The sequence below is a fragment of the Sabethes cyaneus genome, chromosome 1 (genome assembly GCF_943734655.1).
Source record: "Sabethes cyaneus chromosome 1, idSabCyanKW18_F2, whole genome shotgun sequence".
Lineage (NCBI taxonomy): Eukaryota > Metazoa > Arthropoda > Insecta > Diptera > Culicidae > Sabethes > Sabethes cyaneus.
This window is the reverse complement of record NC_071353.1, coordinates 137,603,250-137,624,888: the sequence shown is the minus strand read 5'-3', so window position 1 is coordinate 137,624,888 and position 21,639 is coordinate 137,603,250. Positions and strand designations below refer to the sequence as shown.

The following is a 21,639-nucleotide window of genomic DNA, read 5'->3' as shown; positions in this document are numbered from 1 at the left end:
ACCTCAATTCAACAGGAGTTCCTATTCCCAATGGAGCCGTCATTGCCTTGTCTCCATCAAGTGTACCCGACTTTGCCTTGCTTTAGTGGTGGTTTCCCGAGCGAAGTCAGATCCTCCTCAGATCCACCTTGATCCAGTGTAGGTAGTGTCCTGAGCCATTCTGCTGCAACTATCCTTGTTTGGGTGATGTTCCTTGTTTCTTTCCCTGGCGTACAAGGCATTGGATAGCGTGTGTGCTCCCTGTAATTCTCTTCGTTATTTCTATTTTCGGGAGCTCATCTTCATCCGAAATTCTATCCTCTGTAATGACCTGTAATACAATCGTTGCCTCTCACACACATTAGTGCATTGTGGAAGACGAGGTTGAGAAGAGAAAATAAGAAGAAATGGGATTTTTAGTCAGCGTCAGTGGTAAGAAAAAGGTGGTCTGGCTGGCATGCGAGACAGAGTACTCCAAAGCTAGAGAACCCAAGATTCACTCAAGTCATCTTGAGTGGATATAGAATCGTAAGAACTCCGCCCACACAGGAGACTAAATAAGAGGCAGGGTGACTCTGACTCTTTTTAGCTTTCACTCCCATCCGCGAACGCCGGGAGTACGCCCCAAAAGGCTGACCACCAAGCCCAGGGTATTCCATCACTTCCATTTCAGACTTTAATGGTATTTTTAAGTTGCTCACTGGTTCCGCTTGACCTTGACTAAGGATAGATTGTTTAATTATGTAATTAGTTTATAACTAGTTTACCACATAGTAAAAAAAATCGAGGGAAGAGCCTAATTCTAGCTATTTAAAGAATTAAATCACTCATCTGATGATTTCATATTATTAAATTGGTTTAAACAGCCAGAGTTTTGTAAGGGTATGAAATGGGGAAGGCAACTAGGAAGAAGCGCTCAACATAGCTCTAGTCATCCCAAGCCCCTACCTAGCGCCTCCAAGTGGCCATACCTGGAAATACTTCAATTTGTATAATTGAGTAGCCAAGCTAGGAGGTGCGGGGTCGTGCGGTTTTCAGTTCCTAACCTTACAAATGTAGTTTTAGGCAACCATTAAACCACACGACTTTATTTTCAAGTATTATATGATTTAAACTAATATTTTTGGCAAACTAATCTATTTTCAGAGAGCGAAATAAGGCGCTATATCCTTGGCCAATTGCAGCCTGGCTTCTGGTCTAAATACCATTAGTTCATCCCTGAGGGTCCGGAGTATCACTTAACCTTTATTAGCAAAGATACTCCCAACGATTGTAAATAAATCATTATCTATGTATACGGGAAGCGTTTGGTACGGGAGGTCCACGCTTTGTTCCTTCCCCTTGATTTCAAGGAGTTTAATGGAATTAGATATTTTTGCTGGTTCCACTTGATTCCTTGGAATTCTCTCTGCGGTACATGCTGCGCAGTTGGCCTGGCCGTTGACAAGAAAAATGATTGATTCAAGTAATCGTCATTTTCCAGGATGCCTTCAAGAATTGGCTGCGTTAGTGTGAGATTAGATTAGATTAGATTAAACAGCCAGAGTTTTGTAATTATTTATGAAAAATTTGCAACTGTTCAGAATTAGGCACTGTTTTGAATATGGTGCTTGCACGATAATTTTGTATGATTTATTCATTACATTAATGAAACTTTCGAAGAATCGAACACGCTCTCTCGCACTATATGATGCATTTATTTGTCTCACAGTAGTAACGTTGAATATTCACACTAAAATTATGTTTATTGTTACATTTTGGGTATTGTTTTTCTTGTTAACAGGGTGCGTGCATCTTGTTGCACGTTACGCCCAGAGTACTCTTTATATTTATATCGACGCTTTTTTAATAATGCTCCTAAATAGCACGAAAAATTATAAGGCTATTGCAATGTTGAACAAATAGTTTTACAATAACACTGATACAGCTGGTCGACATGTTTTTTTAATCAAGGAAGGGTTTTAGACTACATCCACTGTTTATTGGAGGTCATTCAAATCCCATTTTTTTTAAAGTTAGGCTCCGCTTGGTTTCTAATAAGCAGGGAATGCGTTCTAGAGCTAATTTTATGTCCTAAATTTGGCTAAAACAATTTTGCTGAATCAAAACAAAAAATATAGTTAAAATTTCAATATCATCCTTATTACAAACAATAAAACAAGCGCTCAAAATATCAGCAGTACATAAGCAGAATGTGTTCTCCCGATCATAATCTTTTCAATACATAGTGGTTAGGTCTTTATGAGGAATATTTAAACGACGGCTTCTACAGAAGATACCCTACGAAGCCCTTCATACAGCAGTACACGGACAGACAGCGTTTGGTAAAATAAAAACCTAACTATTACAAGCTAATAACCCCGTAACGGTGGCAGGCACCCGATATCGCGTCCAACGAAAACCGTCTAGCCGTAGTAAGCATGCGCTGGTGGGTTGAAATTTTTTCTCCTTGTGGTGCGTCGGAGCCTAGCCAAAGTTACAGCATGAGTTGGTCTTTTTCGCCGTTTTATAGAATGCTTTGCTCTGTATTGAAAGCGACTCGGATTTGTAGACCAAATCGTCAAGTTTTTCCCCACGCTCCAGGACGGCTTCTATAGTGTTGCGAAGGATTATTTTTGTTTCGTCCAAATCCTCTTGCATTCGGGTTAGGGCGTCCGCTTCGCGTGGATCCTGATACTTCGTCAGTAAAGCGGGCAGCGTAGGAAAATCGACAGAAGATTCACTGCCGGTAGGCCACTGCTCTTTGCTAACCTTTGCGCTGAAATCGTCAAGCACTTTGGTCAGCAAAGTGTGCGCCACACGATGTGGATACTCATGATCGGATATCAGCACGGCACCTAAACTGTCCGCTCGGACGTACACGTGACACATGTACACGTCCTGCTTCACTGACTGACGGGTGGCCGCCTGCGTGCGTTCGACTAGTGTTTTGCTGGCAAAACTGCACAAAATTGGTTGTTAATAGTCTATCAAGAACTCACTCAAACACAGTATGATCACTTACCTAATAAATTCCTGAACAGATCCTCTCTGGAAAAATGAGAAACTCTGCAGATCGTAGGCTGATTTCAGCAGACGTGCCTCATTCGGCGCTTTGTAGAACACACTCATAGAGTATAACTTGACCATTTTGATGAATCACTCTTTCTTCCCTACGAAATTGACTACGCAAACTGGCCCAAGTCGCACAGACGTCTGCCTTTTACTGATGCTGTTCTTCCCTTCTATAGATGTCAACCCTAAAACTATTTATCAATATTTTTAGTCGTCCAGACGTCTGTTCTTTGTTGATGCTGCTCTCCTACGCACTTTGGCTTTCCTGAACAGACCCCACTCCAGAATAGTTAATCAATATCACTAGTCGCCCAGACGTCTACCCTTTGTTGATGCTGTTCTCCTACGCAATTTTGCTTCCCTGTAAGGAGTCTGTTCTACAATCTTGTTTACCGAACAAAACAATAGTGTAATTATTATACTAATACCTCAATACTGCACGGAACGAATGCGTAGAAACTGACACTAATCTGAGGAGCGACCTTCGGTTTTGGAAATGGTAATTAAAACTAATTTGATACCAGAGCAAATAAAAAAAACTTTTAATCTCACTGATTAGCCTGCAGCTGTTTCGTCCTAATTACTGAATTCCAATTAAAAAAAGTTATGAGCATTTTGACAGCTTTCGCACAACGTTAGAAACCTTATAAAAGTTTCGTCGACTGTCATTCTGAAAAGACTTATAAAGGTAAATGTGACTGTCATCGAAAAGACATTAATACATTACGTAATGATTTCAATTTTCCTCCAAATGAAAAAAAAATTGGAATGAAAACAACCCATCGTTTGAGCACAGACAAACAGACATAACACTCGTTTTCCATTCATCGTACCAATAAAACCGTCATTTCAAATTTGGGCTTAGTTGGGAATGTCTCCGTTTTGGTCAAAGTGGCGCTTTTTGACGAAAGAAGGGGAATTCCCCATAAAAAATACTTGCTACTTCGAGGAACACCCATATTGCTATTTGATATTTGGGAATGTCGATCATAGATGGTGCTAGTGTTCAGGCTAAATGTGAGGTACGATAATTTTTGTTGATTTTTCTTCCAAGAGTTATGTCTGTTTGTCTGTGGTTTGAGCAAACCGACAGCAAGCGCCGAAATTTGAGTAAGAATTTCTTGGCTTTGACACACACTATTGGCATCTCTATATCGAGCTGCAATAAGTGACAGCATGTGGATGTCCCGGGCTCAAATTTTGACAGCGGGCTCAAATCAGATTACGGGCAGTTGAGTGAAACGCAGTGGTGAAATGCTGTTTCATTTTCGCACACACGAGATGTTGGCGGAGAAAAATATATTGCCTGCCAATGGGGTGTTTTGACATTGTTAATTTAGTGAACCGGTAAAATTTTGGCAAGCGAGTGTTCACTAAATTTTAAATGCGTTAGTGCTTTACTGCGGCTAAATTATACTGTACCCTCGACTGTACCATTAAATAATTCGCCCGCTACTAATTTTTGGATTGAATTGTTACGCTTGCTCAGGCAGATAATTTTCCAATGTAATAATGTACTCTAATAGTAAACGAAATGAGCTGACGCAGATAATGCTATAACATGGTTTTCCAATAAGCATTAGTATAAGCGGTAAATCAATCGTTTATTAGCATCCCTGGCGTTTTATACTGCCGGTTGCTGTTTATAAGCCTTTTGCCTGCATAACTGTTTTAAATATGCATCCAAAATTATATTTAAATTCTTCTTGTCGGTAACTAGCTGCAAATAAGCATTGTCAGCACTATAAGAAGGCTAGCAGTAAAGTAGCCGCATATTTTGCCTAAATAGCATTTAAGTAGCATTTAGGGCAACTTAAATGCTTATCGGCTTGCGTTTAAATTGCATTGGAAATGCTTATTGGTTACCTGGGTAGTTACGCTGATTCGTGCGACACTGGACGGATTCAAATCATGCGTTAGAATAGTGGGTGAGACCTCAGCTGCTTTCGTGATATTGGGTGAACTGAAGCAAGGGGATGCACCAAGGATGCACTCTCTAACCTGCTATTCAACATTGCCTTGGAAGGGGTATTACGAAGGGCAAACGTGTAAAGGAATGGAACTATCATCACGAAATCTCACATGCTTCTTGGTTTTGCGGATGACGTCGATATCAACGGAATCAACCGTAGAGCAGTGGAAGAGGCCTTCAGGGCGAGCTTGGGACTTACTATTAACACCGCCAACACGAAGTACTTGGCTGCTGGTAAGGAACGTGGGAGCCCAAGTGGTGTTGATGCCGAGGTGGAGTTAGATGGGGAACAATATGAAGTAGTCGAGGAATTTATATACCTTGGTACACTCGTGCCATGTGACAACGATGTAAGCCGCGAAGTGAAACAACGAGTTGCAGCTGCGAACTTGGCTTTCTACAGATTACGTAGCCAGCTGAAGTCCCGTAGTTTGCAAATTCGCACAAAACTGGCGCTTTACAGAACACTAAACCTCCCGGTGACCCTTTACGGACACGAATCATGGACGCTAAAGGAAGCTGATCGGCGAGTGCTTGGGGTTTTTGAGCGTAAAATTCTGCGATCTATACTTGGTGGCAAAATGGAAAATGGAGTGTGGCGCAGACGCATGAATCACGAGCTGTACCAAGTATACAAATATGCTGATATAGTGAAGGTAGTGCAATGTGGCAGGCTGCGGTGGGCTGGACACGTGGCCAGAATGCCCGACGAAAGAGTAGCCAAAGCTATTTTCAGCAGAGAACCAGGAAGAGGCCGTAGATTCCGAGGCAACCCCGTACCCGGTGGGTGCGTGCTGTCGAAGACGATGCACGTTCAGCTGGTGTTCGTGGGGATTGGAGAACGGCAGCCCAGGACCGACTGTACTGGAGGACCATAATTCGTTTGGCGCAGGATCGGTAACGGACCGTTGCCACTAGAGTAAAGTAAGTATGTTATTAATACGTTGGATTCACGTTATCCAATACTTACCCTAGGTGCCACAAATATATTAGTGTATGTCTAGTAACATGAAACTTCATCGCAATATCGTGTTACTAGAGTGGGGAGGGGAGGCGCGGTTTGCCTTATTTATAAAATAAACGATCGGTTCGATTGCAGTGATTATCGCGACATTACATTCTTTACTTTGTTACGTCGTTTTCCTGTAATAGCGACAGATTTCGCAGAGCAGTATCAAGCGAGCTTTATGGAGGCCCGTTTTATTACGTATCATTTTTACATTCTTCGACAAATTCTCCAGAAATGTTGGAAGTCCAACGTGGCCACACATCACATTTTCGTGGATGTTAGGACAACTTACGAAACAGTCGAGCACGAACAGTTATTGTAGATTTCGGATAAGCTGATGCGACTAATAATGGTCGCGGTGGTAAGTCCCCAACACGGGAAAAAGACCTGACGCGACTGATCAAAGCCACCCTGGAGCGAGTGACGTGCGCGATTCGGGGACACTCACAAGTACTTTCGCATTGCGCAGAGGGTTGCGACAAGGTGCGACGGACTGTCATGTGTGTTGTTTAACACCACTATTGAAGGTGTGATCCAGCAAGCGGGCATCGAAACGAGAGGAATTATCTTCGACAACTGTATTCAGCTCTTAGCCTTCGCAAGCGACCCTGACATCTTTACTAAAAACTTTATGAGACGTCGGATAGGGGAATAGGACAATGGGTCTTATTTTCACTGCCACCTCACTTAATTTTATTGATTTATTGCATAAATCAATTTTAATAAGGATTGTAATGATGGCTTATCAGATTGCTTTTTTTATCCCTTACCGATAGAATGTAACGTGATTTATTAACCACCCATTTTTTAAACTTCGGTGCGTTTTACGCCGTCACGGGAAGTTGCCTTTGTCTGTCACGTAAATTTTATTTTCATTCACCGTTCCGTTGTATCTTGTTTATCCTTTATTGATACTCTTCGGCTCAGGTTCTATCGGTTCTATGGATAGATAAATATCAATAACGATTTCAAAATCAAACTAACTGCGAAACATTATGAAACAGATTTTTTAGTTCGCATATAATCTAGTTGTAACATCCATTCAGTAAATTATAAAGTGAAAGGATCAAACGAACAAACCACACGTACAGTGCCATTCATTACTTTCATACATCGGTGAGTGCTGAGAGCAAAGGACACATCATACTTTACAATTGCAGCGGTAAGTGGCGTGTTGCCTTAAAAAAAGATCAACTGGATTATTTTTGTTACATCATTGCTAAATTATTGCTGTACTAAAACACATGAGATAAATGAACTTTAGAAATAATAAGCAATTAGACCTGGTCTCAAAGAGGTGTGCATGAAAATCTGTATTTATATTGATCTTTATCAGCTAACTGAATATATAGATGTATACAAAGACAAGCTAAGATCTGTTAGACGAGGCGCATGATATGCTTGCAGCCAATGTAAAAATTCCACTTGTAAAAGTATCATATAACATAACTTTATAATAGTACCAGGCATGACGACGCATACTCGTTTACAAGCTTCTCTGGTAATTTAGATTTATAGCTTAGATCAAAATCCAATGGATTTCGCAATAGACCTGCTCTTGCGTAGCACGAAACATTAACAAACGCTATTTGTGCGTATAGTGGAAATGTGGAAAACCAGTTGGTTGACCAACTCAAGTAGTTCTAGCAGATGTGTTCTCCGAGAGACACATTATTCGCTCACAGTCGTGTGACGATCGTGATCGTCGTATCCTCTCTCACGGCATGTTAGTAAATATCAACGGAAATTCTCGATGCAGCAGCACGCTGCTGTCACGGCACGGCACGGACGACACATGAGTAAAGCGATCTCTGCATGCGGTAACTTCTTCATCTATAATGCTAAATATAGCATCCCGCGAAAGGCACCGCCGCCCGGCGAAGTGCGTCGGTATGCGTACAGCAGCAGCATCAGCATCAGCAGCTGGCGGCCAGTGTGAGAAAATTCGTCTAGCAAGCAGCAGCAGGAAAATTTTTCTCCTTTCCGCAACGACGAGGCTGTTCCTCCTATATCCAGAGAAGTACGTTCCTCGTTCAGCTGCTCATACAGGGGTAGCGTTTAAAGTGTTCAAAATTACCTGAGTGTTCTAAAAGGGATTCTGAGCTGGTGACGTGCTAGCGGTTTCCCAACTCTTTCCGTCCCTGGAGCTCGGCCAGTGTGGACGTGTGCGGTACATACCTGACGGTTTCGGCTAGCTGAATAAGTTTAGAACACGTCCGGGATAAACGTGGATTTTGAACGTGTGCGTTTCTGCACTGGTGAAGTTACCCTAATTTAGAATCTTCCGCCGACGACTTTCTCAGATGTCTAACGTGCTTTTTTCCCTGGATGATCGTTTTGTATTTTTCTTTTCCCCCAAGGGGGGGTGTGAGTTTGTGTGATCCGGAAAAAAGTGACTCAGTAACTGGGTTCGTTACAAAAGTCAAGTATGAGGTGAAACCATTTTCACGGCCAATTTGACTGTCTCGTTGGTGTATGAATGTGTTGTGAATGTGAATGTGTTTGGTAGATTCCTAAATGTGATAATGTTGGCACTAGTGAATACATTTTTCGTGTGATTTACACGTTGGCTACTTGATACCGTAATGAGAGATAGATAAGCTAATCGTGATGTAAACTGTGTGTAAGTCACTACCAGTGAATAGAGTGTACTAGCTCCAGTTGACTGGTTTGCTTGCTGGCAGTCTCAGAGAATTATTTCTCATTTAGGAATAATTTACATCAACAACAATATGACACCGAACGGGTGGAAGAAATTTAGATAAAAATAGATGGATTTGTTCATTTTCTGCTCGAACATACGTATAAGAACCCTCAAATGATCGTGCTCACATCAATGCTTTTTGAGTCTCTTAGTTTTTGTTAGATCCATGGGAACGAGGATGGATTTACAGACGCGATTATAGAAGTGTAAATTCTTCTATAATAATTCTGACACAGCTTGGAAATGGATGTGTCGTGAAACGTGTACAATAATGTAGAATCGGAAGTTCTGGAACTTGACTACTATAATAATGTGTTTTAGTTTACTACTAAGCCATTGTTGAAGCAAATGATAAGGTGACTTTGAGACAAAACAAACAAGCAGGTGGTAGTGAAACGATCCGAAGTCAATCTTACATCCAGGAAACATATGAAGGATTCGTTAAATTTGTCGTTCGGATTTTCGCTTTTAAGTAGACAGGAAGCGTGCGCTTTAAAAAATACCGACGAGACTTTGTAAGACCACTTCGCTTTCATCATTCAACATGTTACAAACTCAACTGTTGTGTGGGGAACTACTCAGTTTTACCTTGAATCATGTGATTTCGCCGATGGTAATGACGATTGACGAGTAATATACTTAAGCTCATGATTTACTGTAAGTTAGTTATTTATAAGCTGTCGGTTGTTGGTGTGCCGTTTACCATTCAGTTCGAGCCTCTGCTTATCGTGCGTCTTCCACTACAAGACACAGTCACCCCGGAGCCGATGGCCTTTTCCTGGTTCTGTGCTGAAGATGGTTTTAGCGGTTCTTTCGTTAGACATTCTGGCTGCATTGTCAGCCCACTGCAACCTGCCACGCTGTATTATCTTCACTATATCAGCATTTATGTGATTCATGCATCTGCGCGGCACACCATATTCCAATTTACCGCCAAGTATTGAAGGCTCAAATTCTCCGAACTTCGGTTTGGTAGTTATCTTTCGAAACGACTAAATGTTTCTTCCACAGTCACATTTGGTCTCGTTGGCACCATTTGGTTATAGTACCATTTTTTTGCTCACCTTCCTTCAAGATCATTATCGAATAGCAATTCTAAGAGCGTATTTTGACCATCTATTGCCATGAAAGCATCGGAAGTCTCGCTTGTTATTCGGACGCATGATATCGATGCTATAAGTGTCAGTTTTTGCAACAAATCTTATTACCCGACACAGCGTATTTTGTTTAACTGAATTAATTGTACACCGTCTTGAGATCCACAAACATCGCAGACGGATACTGTATTCCCACAATTTATCTAGTTTTTGTTGCAGACCAATCACTTGATCTGTCGTTAAATGACCCACTTCGTCGACAAAGGATTCCACTTGATAGATAGCATACCGGAAAGTAATCCTTGCAGTCGAATCGTAGCAGAACGAAGAAACTTACGCTGCGTCTGGTATTGAGAACATCGCCAACCAAGAAACGCGGCAGAATCGGGAGTTTCAGTTTGGAGATAACTTCTGCAGCAATGCAGCTTTCCTTCGGAGACTAGCATAAATGATTCTGGCATCAGTGGCATCATTAGACATCATTGACAGTGACATCCAGTTTGGAAGATAAATCATGGGTTACTGGCACTTTATAATTAATCTTAGCTTAGCTGGATTAACGAGGAGTTTATTCCGTCGCTAAAAATTCTTACATTAATGTGGTAGGAATTCCATATTAACCAAATTTTGTTTAAGACAAGTCCAAACTAGTTTTCTCTGGATTCCTGAAGCTCTCAAACTGCGATTTCGAAAATAATATGCCTGGTGTCTAATTCATTTAAGTGACTACAACGCGAAGAACATGAGAAATGCTGAAAAGGGCCTTCTTGGAACAACTAGCATTCCGAGCCACAGAACTACTGTCTTGCCTTTTTAAGAGCAAGGGACGGGCATCAATAGTGCTTTCGTCACAACGAATAATAAAGCCGCCATCGGGAGAGTGCGCAGTGCTCGGAATTGATTTCAGACTCAAAAGCAGGATTATTCGTGACCGAAGAAACCAGTTTGAACATGTGCATTCCATAACCTCTGTTCGCTAACTCCTATTCCTCCGTCCACGTGGTGCCGGCTGGGGTGTGCAACCTCGGTTGTCATACGCTAACAGGAAAGGGGACACAGTGGCTCCCGCCGACACTAAGATGGCAGCCCCATCAGCGGGATAAGGACCTTAGGTTAACAGTCTACTGTACCGGAACTTAAAAAAGTTAATGAAAATGAAAGAAGAAATCTCTCTGGATTATTGGCAACGATCTTTAGACACATTCCAGCGTTACGGGACACAATCAGCACCCATTGTTACCGTGTGAATCGCCTCCTGTTTCACCAATTTTTTGGCAAATACCTTGTAAAGTAGTTGTTTAAAGAGTACTTTATCTTATACTAAAATACCAGGGATTTAATGGAATAGGAACCGATCTGCGTAGTAGGGATAATGTTCCGTAACGCTGGAATGTGTCTTTGGCAAGAAAACACGGACACGAATCGGAATATGCCCAGCAGGGCAAGCTGGCTCAACTTGCAAGGGAAACTGGCCGCCTGAAGTTTGAAACCCTGGGGCTGAGCGAGGTCCGCTGGCCGGGTGCTGGCGCACACAAGACATCATCCGGGCAAGTCTTGCTCTACTCTGGCATACGAGGTGAAAATGCTACTCGTGTAAGAGAGGCCTTGATGAAGTGGGACCCGATAAACGAGCGAATATTCGTTGCCGGATTCAGAACACGGGTTAGAAATCTTACAGCTATCCAGTGCTATGCGCCAACAGATACTGCCGACATGCAGGAAAAAGAGAGCTTTTACAGCCAGCTGAACAGCGTGGTTGAGAAAATCCCGAAGGGGGACATCCAAATCAGCTTGGGCGACTTCAACGCGAAGATTGGCTCAAACAACGCGGACCTTGAACGCGTCATGGGACGCCATGGCCAAGGAGAGGTGAGCGAAAACGGGGAGCTGTTTACAGAATTCTGTGGTATTAACAACATGGTCATTGGTGGATCGCAATTCCTTCTTAGACCAGTACATAAAGTCACGTGGGTTTCCCGCGACGGCCGAACAGAAAACCAAATCGACCACATCTGCATCAGCCGGAAATGGCGAAGGAGCCTTCTTGATGTACGCAACAAACGCAGCGCTGATATCGCATCCGACCATCATCTTGTTAGCGCTGAAATATCTTTGCGCGTCGCACGTGTCCAACGACGGGAGGAGAAAGTCAGGTGCCGTTACGACGTCCGCCGATTGGATAATCCTGGGGTGAAAAGGGCCTCGGTCGAACAACTTGAATTCCGAGCATCGGAGTTACCACCTGGGGGAACTGTTGAAGAGCAATGGACCGGCATCAAGAACGCCGTCATCACAACCAGTGATGAAACCCTCGGCAAAACGCGCAACGGGCGGAGGGAGTGGATCTCCGATGAAACTTGGAGGAAGATCGACGAGCGGAGAGAGGCGAAAGCCGGCTTTGAGCGAGCGCGAACCGGATCGGCTAAGACAGCTGCCCGTCAACGATACGTCGAACTGGAGGGCTTTTAAACGTGCTTGTAGGCGGGACAAGAGAGCCTGGACTAACTCCCTAGCCGAACAGGGGGAAACCGCCGCCGCTAATGGTGATATACGTTTGTTCTACGATATTTCGCGCTACCTTAGTGGTGCCAGGATGAACACAAAGATGCAGCTAAAGGACAGAGCTGGTCAGCTACTGAATGACCGTACAGAACAGTTTAAGCGATGGACTGAACAATTTGAACAACTGTTCCAAGTTTCAAATGTCAGAGACCAACAAAACCAGCAGCGTATGACGCCTACAGCTCGTCGAAGGCGCCATCGCTGGATGAAATTGTAACAGCCATCAAGTGTATGAAATCCAATAGAGCGCCAGGTATAGACTGTATTTCAACCGAAATGCTCAAAGCTGACCCATCTTTGTCAGCCCAGATCATGCATCAGCTTTTCAGCAATATATGGAAAACCGCTACTTTTCCGGTGGACTGGATGCAGGGCATATTGGTCGAAGTTCCTAAGAAAGGAGACCTAAATGAAGAATGCGGTAACTGGCGTGGCATCACGTTGCTCTGTATTACTCTCAAAGTACTCTGTAAGGTAATCCTCAACCGGATCCGGGAGAAGATCGACGCTACTCTCCGGCGGCAGCAAGCTGGGTTCCGTGCTGGCCCTGGTAGACGCCCGATGGTGGAACCAAGACTGATATAGCCACACGGATCAGGATGGCCAGGGGTGTCTTTGCAGGTCTGTGAAACATTTGCGAAACAACCAGATCACTATACGTACGGAAACCCGAATCTTTAAATTAACTAATGTTTATTTGAGCGTCTTAGTAGAATACCTGAAACAATAAAAAAGAAGAAAACAAAAAGTTATTTATATTCTTTAATTCTACTACTGTGTTTTATTGATAAATACGTATTTCGGTCTCGACGTGAGACCTTCATCAGTATCTAACTAACTTAGACTTTGAAAAATAGCAGCTTGGTCCCCTATTTAATACGAAATACGTATTTATCAATAAAACACAGTAGTAGAATTAAAGGATATAAATAACTTTTTGTTTTCTTCTTTTTTATTGTTTCCGAATCTTTAATTCAAATGTTAAATCTGTACTGCTGTATACCTGCGAAATGTGGTGCATTTCGGTTATCGCCGTTATAGTTAATCTAGATTATCACATCAAAAAGGTCGTATGACGCCGAAATTATAGAAACTTATGATGGGTACCTCCGATTCGCTCTCAATAGGACACGATGAGGGTGGTGCCTAGTGATTGAATATTTCTCGTTTGACTTATTTTGGTATTACATAAGCAGAGATGACATTTTATTTATAGAATATTCTGATCAAAAATAAGCTTTAAAAATTTTCCAAAAACGTCAATAATGATAGAAATCAATTTATGATAGAAATATAGATTTACAATAATTATGCTTGGTTAACTTAAATTACTCGTGAAAACGTATAGGTAAACGTAAAATGATATGGCCAAGTTTTATCATTCATTATTCATCCCAATGCAGAACGATTTATGAGCCACCTTTTGTACAGCTTCTTTGCACGAGTTTGGGTCATTGTGTTTTGTTTGTCGTTCCGGTTCGGTGCCTTCCGAACTTGGGACGCGTGTAGTCCAGAACGTGGCACTAAGCGAACCGAAATTTTCGCCTATTTAGCCGCATCCTGAATCGAAATGTTGGGCTAACGCTTGAATTAAAACTTTAATAGGTTAAATACCTTTCTTTCTGCATCATTTTAAGCTTCGCGAAATTCACTAAAATTGCCGTTCAATATTTTTTTTACTAAATTTGCAAATTTTTTCGAAGATCTTTTCAAACAAACTAAAAAAATTTGACTTGAAAAAGTCATGTCGCGATCTGTCGACAACGGAATTATGTGACCTATGATCACGATCTGTAAAAATTATGAAAATAGAAAAAAATCTGGAAAATTCCCTAATTTACTGGAAAAATATTTGAAGTTAAAAAAATTTACATTTTAGAGAATTTTACGGTGCAAATAATGATGTAGCAAACAACCATTAGCTGATCCGTAATATCATCTCTAATGACTTGGGTTTGGGGCACTAAGCACAGATCGGTTACACTGTCTTAAAACACACCCATGAAATATCGGTTTGTCCATCCTGTCTGGGGTGCTGAAACCTTCGAGTACCGGTGCGTTTCGGTTAACTAATCAAGACTTTCAAATTTATCCTTCTCACCAGGCATATTCCTGCACTAGTGGATCGGACTGAACCAGCCGGAAGCAACCACAAGCACCGAAGATGGATCCGGAGGCATTCCTGGATATCGCCAATCAGGTGATAAAGCTGAAAATGTTTCCCTATTTCGACATAGCGCACAGCTTGCTGTGTGCGCTGTCGGTCAAGGAGGACCTGGGAGCGGGAGCGCAAGCATTTTCCCGTAAGCATCCGCTCGCGTGCTGGCTGTCGACGATGCTGGTCGTGTTCGCCGGTGGCATGGTCGCCAACGGTCTGCTCGGCGAACCGATTCTGGCCCCGCTGAAGAACACCCCGCAGCTGCTGGTGGCCACGGCTTGCTGGTACATCGTTTTCTACACTCCATTCGACGTCGGATACAAGGTCGCTAAATTTTTGCCCGTCAAGCTCGTTGCCAGTGCCATGAAGGAAATCTATCGCGCAAAGAAGGTTTGTAGTTGAGGTTGAATGTCTAGCGCAGTTAGAATAATGAACGTAATTTTTTTTGGAACTAGATTCACGATGGAGTGACGCATGCCGCTAAGCTGTATCCGAACGCTTTCATCATTATGATTATCATCGGAACGCTCAAGGGCAACGGAGCCGGCTTCACCAAGTTGCTTGAACGGTTGATTCGTGGTGTCTGGACTCCAACTGCTATGGAGTTCCTGCAGCCAAGCTTGTAACTATTTCACATACTAAATCAACTCATAGATCCACTAATTTTATTCCCTGTTTTTACAGCTATACCAAGGCCTCACTGATTGCCTCCATCATATTCGTGCTGGACAAAAAGACCGACCTGATCTCGGCTCCGCACGCTCTGGTGTACTTCGGCATCGTCATCTTCCTGGTATACTTCAAGCTGTCCTCGATTCTGCTGGGCATTCACGATCCGTTCGTGCCGTTCGAGAACCTGAGCTGTGCGCTCTTCTTCGGCGGCATCTGGGACAGTTTGGCTAAGATCCTGGGCCGTGGACAAGCCAAGGAGGAGTCCAAAGATGCGAAAAAATCTAACTAAACATCTCACTAGACCTCCTACCCCGGTGGTAGCAGTCAATCAAGATCAATTTTTGTTTTCGAAGCTACGTTTAAGTTGCGCGACTTTTTTTTTAACTTATAATATTTTGTGTACAGTTCGATGCACTTTCGACGACGAAACAACGCAACTGATAGATTTTAAGAACAAACTATGACGAAATGTTAGTCAAAAATTAACTATCGAGATTGAGGCATTCTAGTCAGACAATACCAAAACTTAGACTTACGAAAAGACGAGCACCAGCGAAACGATTTTACTAAGCAGACTTTTGGCTATCATCCTTGTCAGTCAGAAGAGACTTGACTTCCAACAACACACAGAACAACGCACAACAAAAGAATAGCAAATGAAAAGACAAAAGCACAACCCAATCGCAGTGGGTGAGATTCGGTTGTCCTTTATCTACCGGCAGCATTCGACGATTACGTCGATCAACCGTTACGAGGCCATTTTAGACCAGTAATTAGTATTAAGAGGTGACAGTACGTACGGTTGTGACCCATAAACATTTTAAAAAGCTGCTACAAAAATGAGTGAATATACAAATGATCCAAACAACCACTTTCGACGGTTGTTATGAATCCGACTATTTCCCTCCTTTCAAGCTTTCGGAAGTAATGATTCTGTGCTGCGCAACTCTTTTCGTCAATTTCATTACCCTAGCAAAACAGCAAGGAAAATCGTTTAATTTGCATTCACTTACCAGCTCCCGCTGCTCTAAATCGTCGTATAGTGAGCCTTACAATGAACGATGAACTCCGACACCGGATCGTTGTCGCCTTCGCCTCGCATGGAGCCGGTAATTTCCTCATTCTCTACCATCGGCAAAAACAGCTGCACGAATTCTGGCGAGTAGGGATGCGTAATCGTCTCCAGCACCTCCGTAACAAAGTATCTGATCAGAGAGATGTCGGTGTCACCGCGAGTGCAGCACTGACGGATGTATTTAACCACCGGCACGACACAACCGCGGGCCAACAGATTCACCATTCGGTCCAGCAGCATCTTTTTCATTTCAAGCTGTACCAAGATTTCCAGTTCGTCCTGTTTGGATTCAAACAGTTGAATCAGCAACCGCAGAATCTGATCGTGCAGCGAAGAATGCACGCAAGCAACCTCGTCCAGTAGAGCCAAATGCAGTGGGCAACTTTCGGTGCAGAGCTTGAAATACGACGGTTCTGTAACGGTGTTTTCCACCCAGCGAATCACGCCCACCCCGACCACCGGGAAGCGAATGCAGTTGTACAGTGTGGAAATGTCGGCAATCAGCTCCGTTGATCCACGGTTTACGTTACAAATGGCGTGTACCTTTTCAATAGCCTGTCGAGTTTTTAAAATTTACAGAATCAATCAGAACGTATTTTTCAAAGTGATAATTAAGTACCTGAATAGTGGGCTTCAGTTCGTCCTTGTTGGTGGTACGTTGTCCTTTTGCTTGACTTTTCTTACCGACCGTTTCACACACGCTAGCCGCATAGGCCAACAGATAGATGTACTTGGATTTGTGCTCCTGATTGATCTTCACTCCGACTTTGAAAAGAGAGTCCACCAACAGATCCAAAAATTGCGGATTACGAATCAAATCTATCGGTGGCGGTTCCGGGGACGAGTAGTTCCGATACAGCACCGTTATGTCGGCCGGATTCAGGGCATTTCTGGTCAGCATAGAAGTTAAGGCTTCACACGCCTGTGGATGTCGGGCAGAACCGTTCAAAGCCATCGTAATGGGCGTCACATTGTGGTTACTAAAACAAATCATATATCATTTATCAAGTAGTTAGGAAGGAAATAGGAAAAACTCACTTTTTCAGTGCATATTTTGTTATCTCCTGTGCCAGTCGTTTCATGATAAACCCCCCTTTTGGTTCCTGGGAAAGAACCTGTATCAACACCTGACTGTACACGTACGTATGCTGCCCGTGGCAAACCATCTTGGCACACTCGCTAATGGCTGACTGCCAGTCGTCCGGATGATTCAAAAACTTCGCAATGGACGTCTTCAGCACCCGGGAAAACACCTCGATCTGCTGAGCAGCGGTAGAAATCGAAGTAATTTCACTCTGAAAGCCGGCGTCCGAAATCAGCTTAATGGTAAAATTCAACATAAGACAGTCCGGGTACTCCTCCGCCAGCCGGTAGATCAGCGATCGCCACGTGTGGTGCTCGATCATTTCCGTCAACCAGGCTGGCGTTTCACCTTCCTCGGTGAAAATTTTGTCCGCCTTCTTCGGATCGAACGTTTTCAGTATCATGTCTTTCAGGTGGTTTTCAACCATAGCTTGAACGTCGGTCACACGTACTCCCGCCAAGATAAGCCACTCGGCAAGCAGATTTGCCATTTGGGCGACGGCTGTATAATTAGCCGATAGCTGGTTAATGACCTGTTCCGGTGTTCCGCCCGCCTGAAAATATCGCTTCAGTTGTGCGAATATTCCGGGCTCCATAATGTAATCGGAAGTGGCAAACTTTCCCAGACACTCGTTGAGCACTTCCTGGGGATTTTCCAACGGCTCTTCGGGGCCGTCTGCCTACAAAAGAAGGCTCCATATTTAGAACAATGAAAAGTTATAATGGAACAAAACTTACCTCATCTTCGCCATGTTGGTTGCCACGGTTAATCCATCCTTCTTCCTCGAATTCTTCACCCATGGCACTCATATTTTACAATGTTGATAAATAAATAAAATTCTGTTTTAAACTTTTATCCTATATAGTAATAATTTTTTAGGCAAAGGACCGGAAAACTGCAAAAATTGCGTAAAGCGTCCTTTTGTTTAGAATCCTCTTGTGTGTCTTGTCTAGTTGTCAAAATTTGTCAAAAATGCTGTCAAGATCAAAGAACGTAAAATTAAGGTAACCGATAATATCGGTATAACTTTATTTCTAGATAGAATTAACAAAAGGGCGAATGACGCAAATGAATAGGAAGCAAAATCGGCGAAAATTATAATTTCTGCTGGCCCATGACAAAAAGAACCCTCACTCGGTTTGTTAAAAACTTGGACTTGGATAGAATACCCGAAGTAACAATTTTAAGCTGATCAAACGCTTTTATATTTGATTTTATTCAATCTGTGGCTATGGTTTAGTCACAGACAAACAGACATAGCACTCGTTTTCCATTCTTCGTACCGATTAAACCGTCATTTCAAAATTGGGCTTAATTGGGAATGTCTCCGTTTTATTCAAAGTGGCACTTTTTAACGAAAGAAGGGGAATTCCCCTTAAAAAATACTTGCTATTTCGAGGGATACCCATGTTGCTACAGCCTGAATTCGGTAATTGGGCCACGATTGCACTCCAGCTGATTCGCTAATTGGGCCGAATGACAGTTGTTAGAAATTTCTAAACTCGAAAATTCCATACAATTTTGACATTCAAGTTGTCATATAGCCCAATTAGCGAACACCCAATTAACGAACCGCCCAATTAACGAACCACCAATTAACGAAACTTTGCTGTATTTGTTATTTGGGAATGTCGATCGTAGATGGTGCTAGTGTTCAGGCAAAATGTGTGGTACGATAATTTTTGTTGATTTTTCTTCCAAGTGTTATGTCTGTTTGTCTGTGGTTTAGTTTTAGGCTGTGAACCATTTCGCGAAATTTTTAACTTTTTGGTTAAAATTTGACAGTTCGATGGTTTTCCGAAAATAACCCTGCTCGGGAGCATGGTTAGTTTTAACCAAGTTCTGAGAGCCAATGAGATATGCACAGGTGAGGAAGAGAGCTTCGACAATAGGATTGGGCGACACCGTATCGATACCCGCGATATCGATACTCGAAGGCCGATATTTCGATATATTTCATCGATACTTACGACGTCGATATTATGCTAAATCGATAATTTCATCCCGATACTGTTCTGATAAAGCGGGATATGCAGCTGAAAAAATATAGACTAAAACTAGGTCAAGAAATGCTCAAAAAACAAAATTTTTAGGATTTTTCTCGCACTGTTTTCTTTTCGGGTAGCTTCTAAGCTTAATTCTCAAATTTACTATATTAGAAATGACCTCGACACAGCCGTTTTTATGTTAAACGACTTGAAACGAGCCGAACTGTGTCGATTTCGGTACAAGTGCCGAACTGCAAGATTTGTTAAATTCGTTATAATCTTATCGATCTGGCAACCGTGCTGTGCAATGTGCTGAGTGTCCGACCCCTTGGAATTGACTCTTATGCAAAACCTTGAACAATGTCACTTACGTGTTTAACGCTTATTGAACAGTAAAGGCCGGCGCAGAATACGTACGTTTGCGTTAGCGGCATTTTGACAGCTACTTTAAATGCATGGAATCATATGGAACAACCCACAATGTATCCGGATTGACTTTGCGGCTGAGTACTAAACTGTACTAACGCAACATTTACCGCAAAGTCACCCGCAAGATTTGAAACGTCTCAAATCTTGCGTGTAACATTGCGGCAAAAGTGCTGCCGTTTCTTTTGCTGTTCGTGGTGATTAATGAAACGAAAAAAACGAAATGATGAAAATCATGTTTTTTTATCAAAATAATACAAAATGATAGATTTATCTAAATATATCACGGTGGTTGTTGGATAAAACTGTTTTTATCTACATATATAAAAGTGAGCGTGAGCATACTGTATATTTGTTTGTATGTTCTACCATAACTCCAGAATGCCTTGACCGTTCCCCACTAAATTTAGCACTCATGTTCCTTGACATAAGTGAATCAAAACTGAAGGGGTTGACAAGAGAGGGGGGTCTTAACAAGGGGGAAGCCCGAACTCCGAAACGCCTGGACGGTTCTTCATCAAACTTGGCACACATGTTTCTTGACAGAAGAGAATCAGCACTGGGGGTTTACAATAGGGGGGGATCCCTAACAGAGGGAGAAAGCAGTTATGGCAAGTGGCTGGATTTCTAAAAGATGGAATACGGTGACCATTAACAAGGGGAAGGTTAAAAAACAAAAAAGACTATTTGTCGATTTATACGGATTACCTAGAAGAAGACAGATTTACAAGTAGCTGGGGGACAACATGAAGGAAACTGACAAAGGAAGTAGACAACACACACTTACAACACAGACAAACAGACGAGACACTCGCGTTAATTCCTTCGACCAATCAAAAATCACTCATTTTTCAAAAACCATGTTTAGCAACATGGCCACACAGCGGCGCGCGAGTGTTGCTTCGAGTTTTCAGTATAAAACCAAACAAATGTTAAAACCTTACAGCATAAAACCCTGCAAATGCAAGCTACTTCGCAACATGCATAACAGAGGGTGCTAGTGTGCAAGCAAAATGTGTAGGACGATGGTTTTTACAGGATTTCCTTGTATGTGTCCTGTCAGTTCGTCAGTGGTTACAATTACAGATGTACAAGTAACTGAGAGACAAAGGGGCCCCGAGTAAGATCGAGCAATCAGCCAGTCAGAAATAAAAAATTCGATTCACGCTGTTTGACTAAAGGTAGAGGTATAGAGGTAAAGTCATCAAGTAAAATAACAAAAACTCACTTCGTTTTTGAGGAAAACATCTAGAATTAAGATGGTATCAATCGATAAACAAAGTAAAGCCTTGGATATACATTCCTTTGAGACTGGACCCTTGTTTACCGACAGACTTCACAGCAAGTTATTAGCGTACAGGGCAATTACGAGGTTAATACAACAATCCTCTCTCGATTGACCGCCCAGCCGAGAGTTGAACATATGATGACTGGCATATTAGGCCAGTATATACATTTAAAGGGTTTCATGTTTGACCTGTAGGAATAATTCATTAATAAACTTTGCTAAATCTAAGCGAAATCTGCTGATATGGTAATGCTGCTTTTCTGGTTTCATCGAACGGATTGATTGTGTGTTCACCTTCCGTTTTGCGTCCGTTTTTAAATTTAGTACAAAACGGATCAAACGGATAACCAGCCGTAACCTCCAACGCTACCATAAAGTATTAATTGTGCGCAGCTCTTAAGTGCGTACGATATGCGATTTTCAGCAATTCAAAACTGACCAGAGAGCACATAGAGTAGTATTGGGCGTTGAAGGCATAAAGATTTTCCAGTTTTTTACGCGCCATAATAGCGGTGAAAGTGGCAGAGGTGGGACAAAGATCGAGCAGAGCTAGAACCGGAAAGGAGCAACT

General features: G+C 42.5%; 3 protein-coding genes across 6 annotated transcripts; 1 reads left to right on the top strand and 2 right to left on the bottom strand.

Annotated features, from left to right (window-relative positions):
* Positions 1–1,666: 1,666 nt before the first annotated feature.
* Positions 1,667–3,601, bottom strand: LOC128744092 (synaptobrevin homolog YKT6). Of its 2 annotated transcripts, none has more exons than XM_053840880.1 (4): positions 3,462–3,601; positions 3,289–3,405; positions 2,984–3,224; positions 1,667–2,920 (listed from the first exon to the last, which is right to left on the bottom strand). In XM_053840880.1, exons 3-4 carry the CDS (start codon positions 3,106–3,108, stop codon positions 2,446–2,448), a joined length of 600 nt encoding a protein of 199 aa, XP_053696855.1. In that variant the 5' UTR covers positions 3,109–3,224; positions 3,289–3,405; positions 3,462–3,601; the 3' UTR covers positions 1,667–2,445. The 2 variants fall into 2 exon arrangements, with proteins under 2 accessions (XP_053696855.1, XP_053696847.1); XM_053840872.1 differs by having other exon boundaries at positions 3,289–3,394.
* Positions 3,602–6,914: 3,313 nt separating this feature from the next.
* Positions 6,915–16,063, top strand: LOC128733178 (trimeric intracellular cation channel type 1B.1). Of its 3 annotated transcripts, none has more exons than XM_053826848.1 (4): positions 6,915–7,176; positions 14,482–14,925; positions 14,991–15,157; positions 15,220–16,063. In XM_053826848.1, exons 2-4 carry the CDS (start codon positions 14,542–14,544, stop codon positions 15,494–15,496), a joined length of 828 nt encoding a protein of 275 aa, XP_053682823.1. In that variant the 5' UTR covers positions 6,915–7,176; positions 14,482–14,541; the 3' UTR covers positions 15,497–16,063. The 3 variants fall into 3 exon arrangements, with proteins under 3 accessions (XP_053682823.1, XP_053682826.1, XP_053682825.1); XM_053826851.1 differs by lacking the exon at positions 6,915–7,176 and adding an exon at positions 7,967–8,034; XM_053826850.1 differs by lacking the exon at positions 6,915–7,176 and adding an exon at positions 8,179–8,256.
* Positions 16,064–16,181: 118 nt separating this feature from the next.
* Positions 16,182–18,282, bottom strand: LOC128733177 (negative elongation factor D). Its single transcript, XM_053826847.1, has 4 exons — positions 18,104–18,282; positions 17,321–18,045; positions 16,902–17,262; positions 16,182–16,837 (listed from the first exon to the last, which is right to left on the bottom strand). Exons 1-4 carry the CDS (start codon positions 18,173–18,175, stop codon positions 16,235–16,237), a joined length of 1,761 nt encoding a protein of 586 aa, XP_053682822.1. The 5' UTR covers positions 18,176–18,282; the 3' UTR covers positions 16,182–16,234.
* Between the last annotated feature and the right edge of the window lie 3,357 nt (positions 18,283–21,639).

What these genes read in the sequence shown, in the direction of transcription:
- LOC128733177 (XM_053826847.1), bottom strand. Translation starts at nt 18,175, where the DNA reads ATGAGTGCCATGGGTGAAGAATTCGAGGAAGAAGGATGGATTAACCGT. An exon ending in ACAAAATATGCACTGAAAAA is followed by an intron (nt 17,263 to 17,320) that starts GTGAGTTTTTCC and finishes GATTTGTTTTAG; the next exon opens with TAACCACAATGTGACGCCCA. An exon ending in AACTGAAGCCCACTATTCAG is followed by an intron (nt 16,838 to 16,901) that starts GTACTTAATTAT and finishes AAAACTCGACAG; the next exon opens with GCTATTGAAAAGGTACACGC.
- LOC128733178 (XM_053826848.1), top strand. Translation starts at nt 14,542, where the DNA reads ATGGATCCGGAGGCATTCCTGGATATCGCCAATCAGGTGATAAAGCTG. An exon ending in AAATCTATCGCGCAAAGAAG is followed by an intron (nt 14,926 to 14,990) that starts GTTTGTAGTTGA and finishes TTTTGGAACTAG; the next exon opens with ATTCACGATGGAGTGACGCA. An exon ending in GAGTTCCTGCAGCCAAGCTT is followed by an intron (nt 15,158 to 15,219) that starts GTAACTATTTCA and finishes CTGTTTTTACAG; the next exon opens with CTATACCAAGGCCTCACTGA.
- LOC128744092 (XM_053840880.1), bottom strand. Translation starts at nt 3,108, where the DNA reads ATGGTCAAGTTATACTCTATGAGTGTGTTCTACAAAGCGCCGAATGAG. An exon ending in TCTGTTCAGGAATTTATTAG is followed by an intron (nt 2,921 to 2,983) that starts GTAAGTGATCAT and finishes AATTTTGTGCAG; the next exon opens with TTTTGCCAGCAAAACACTAG.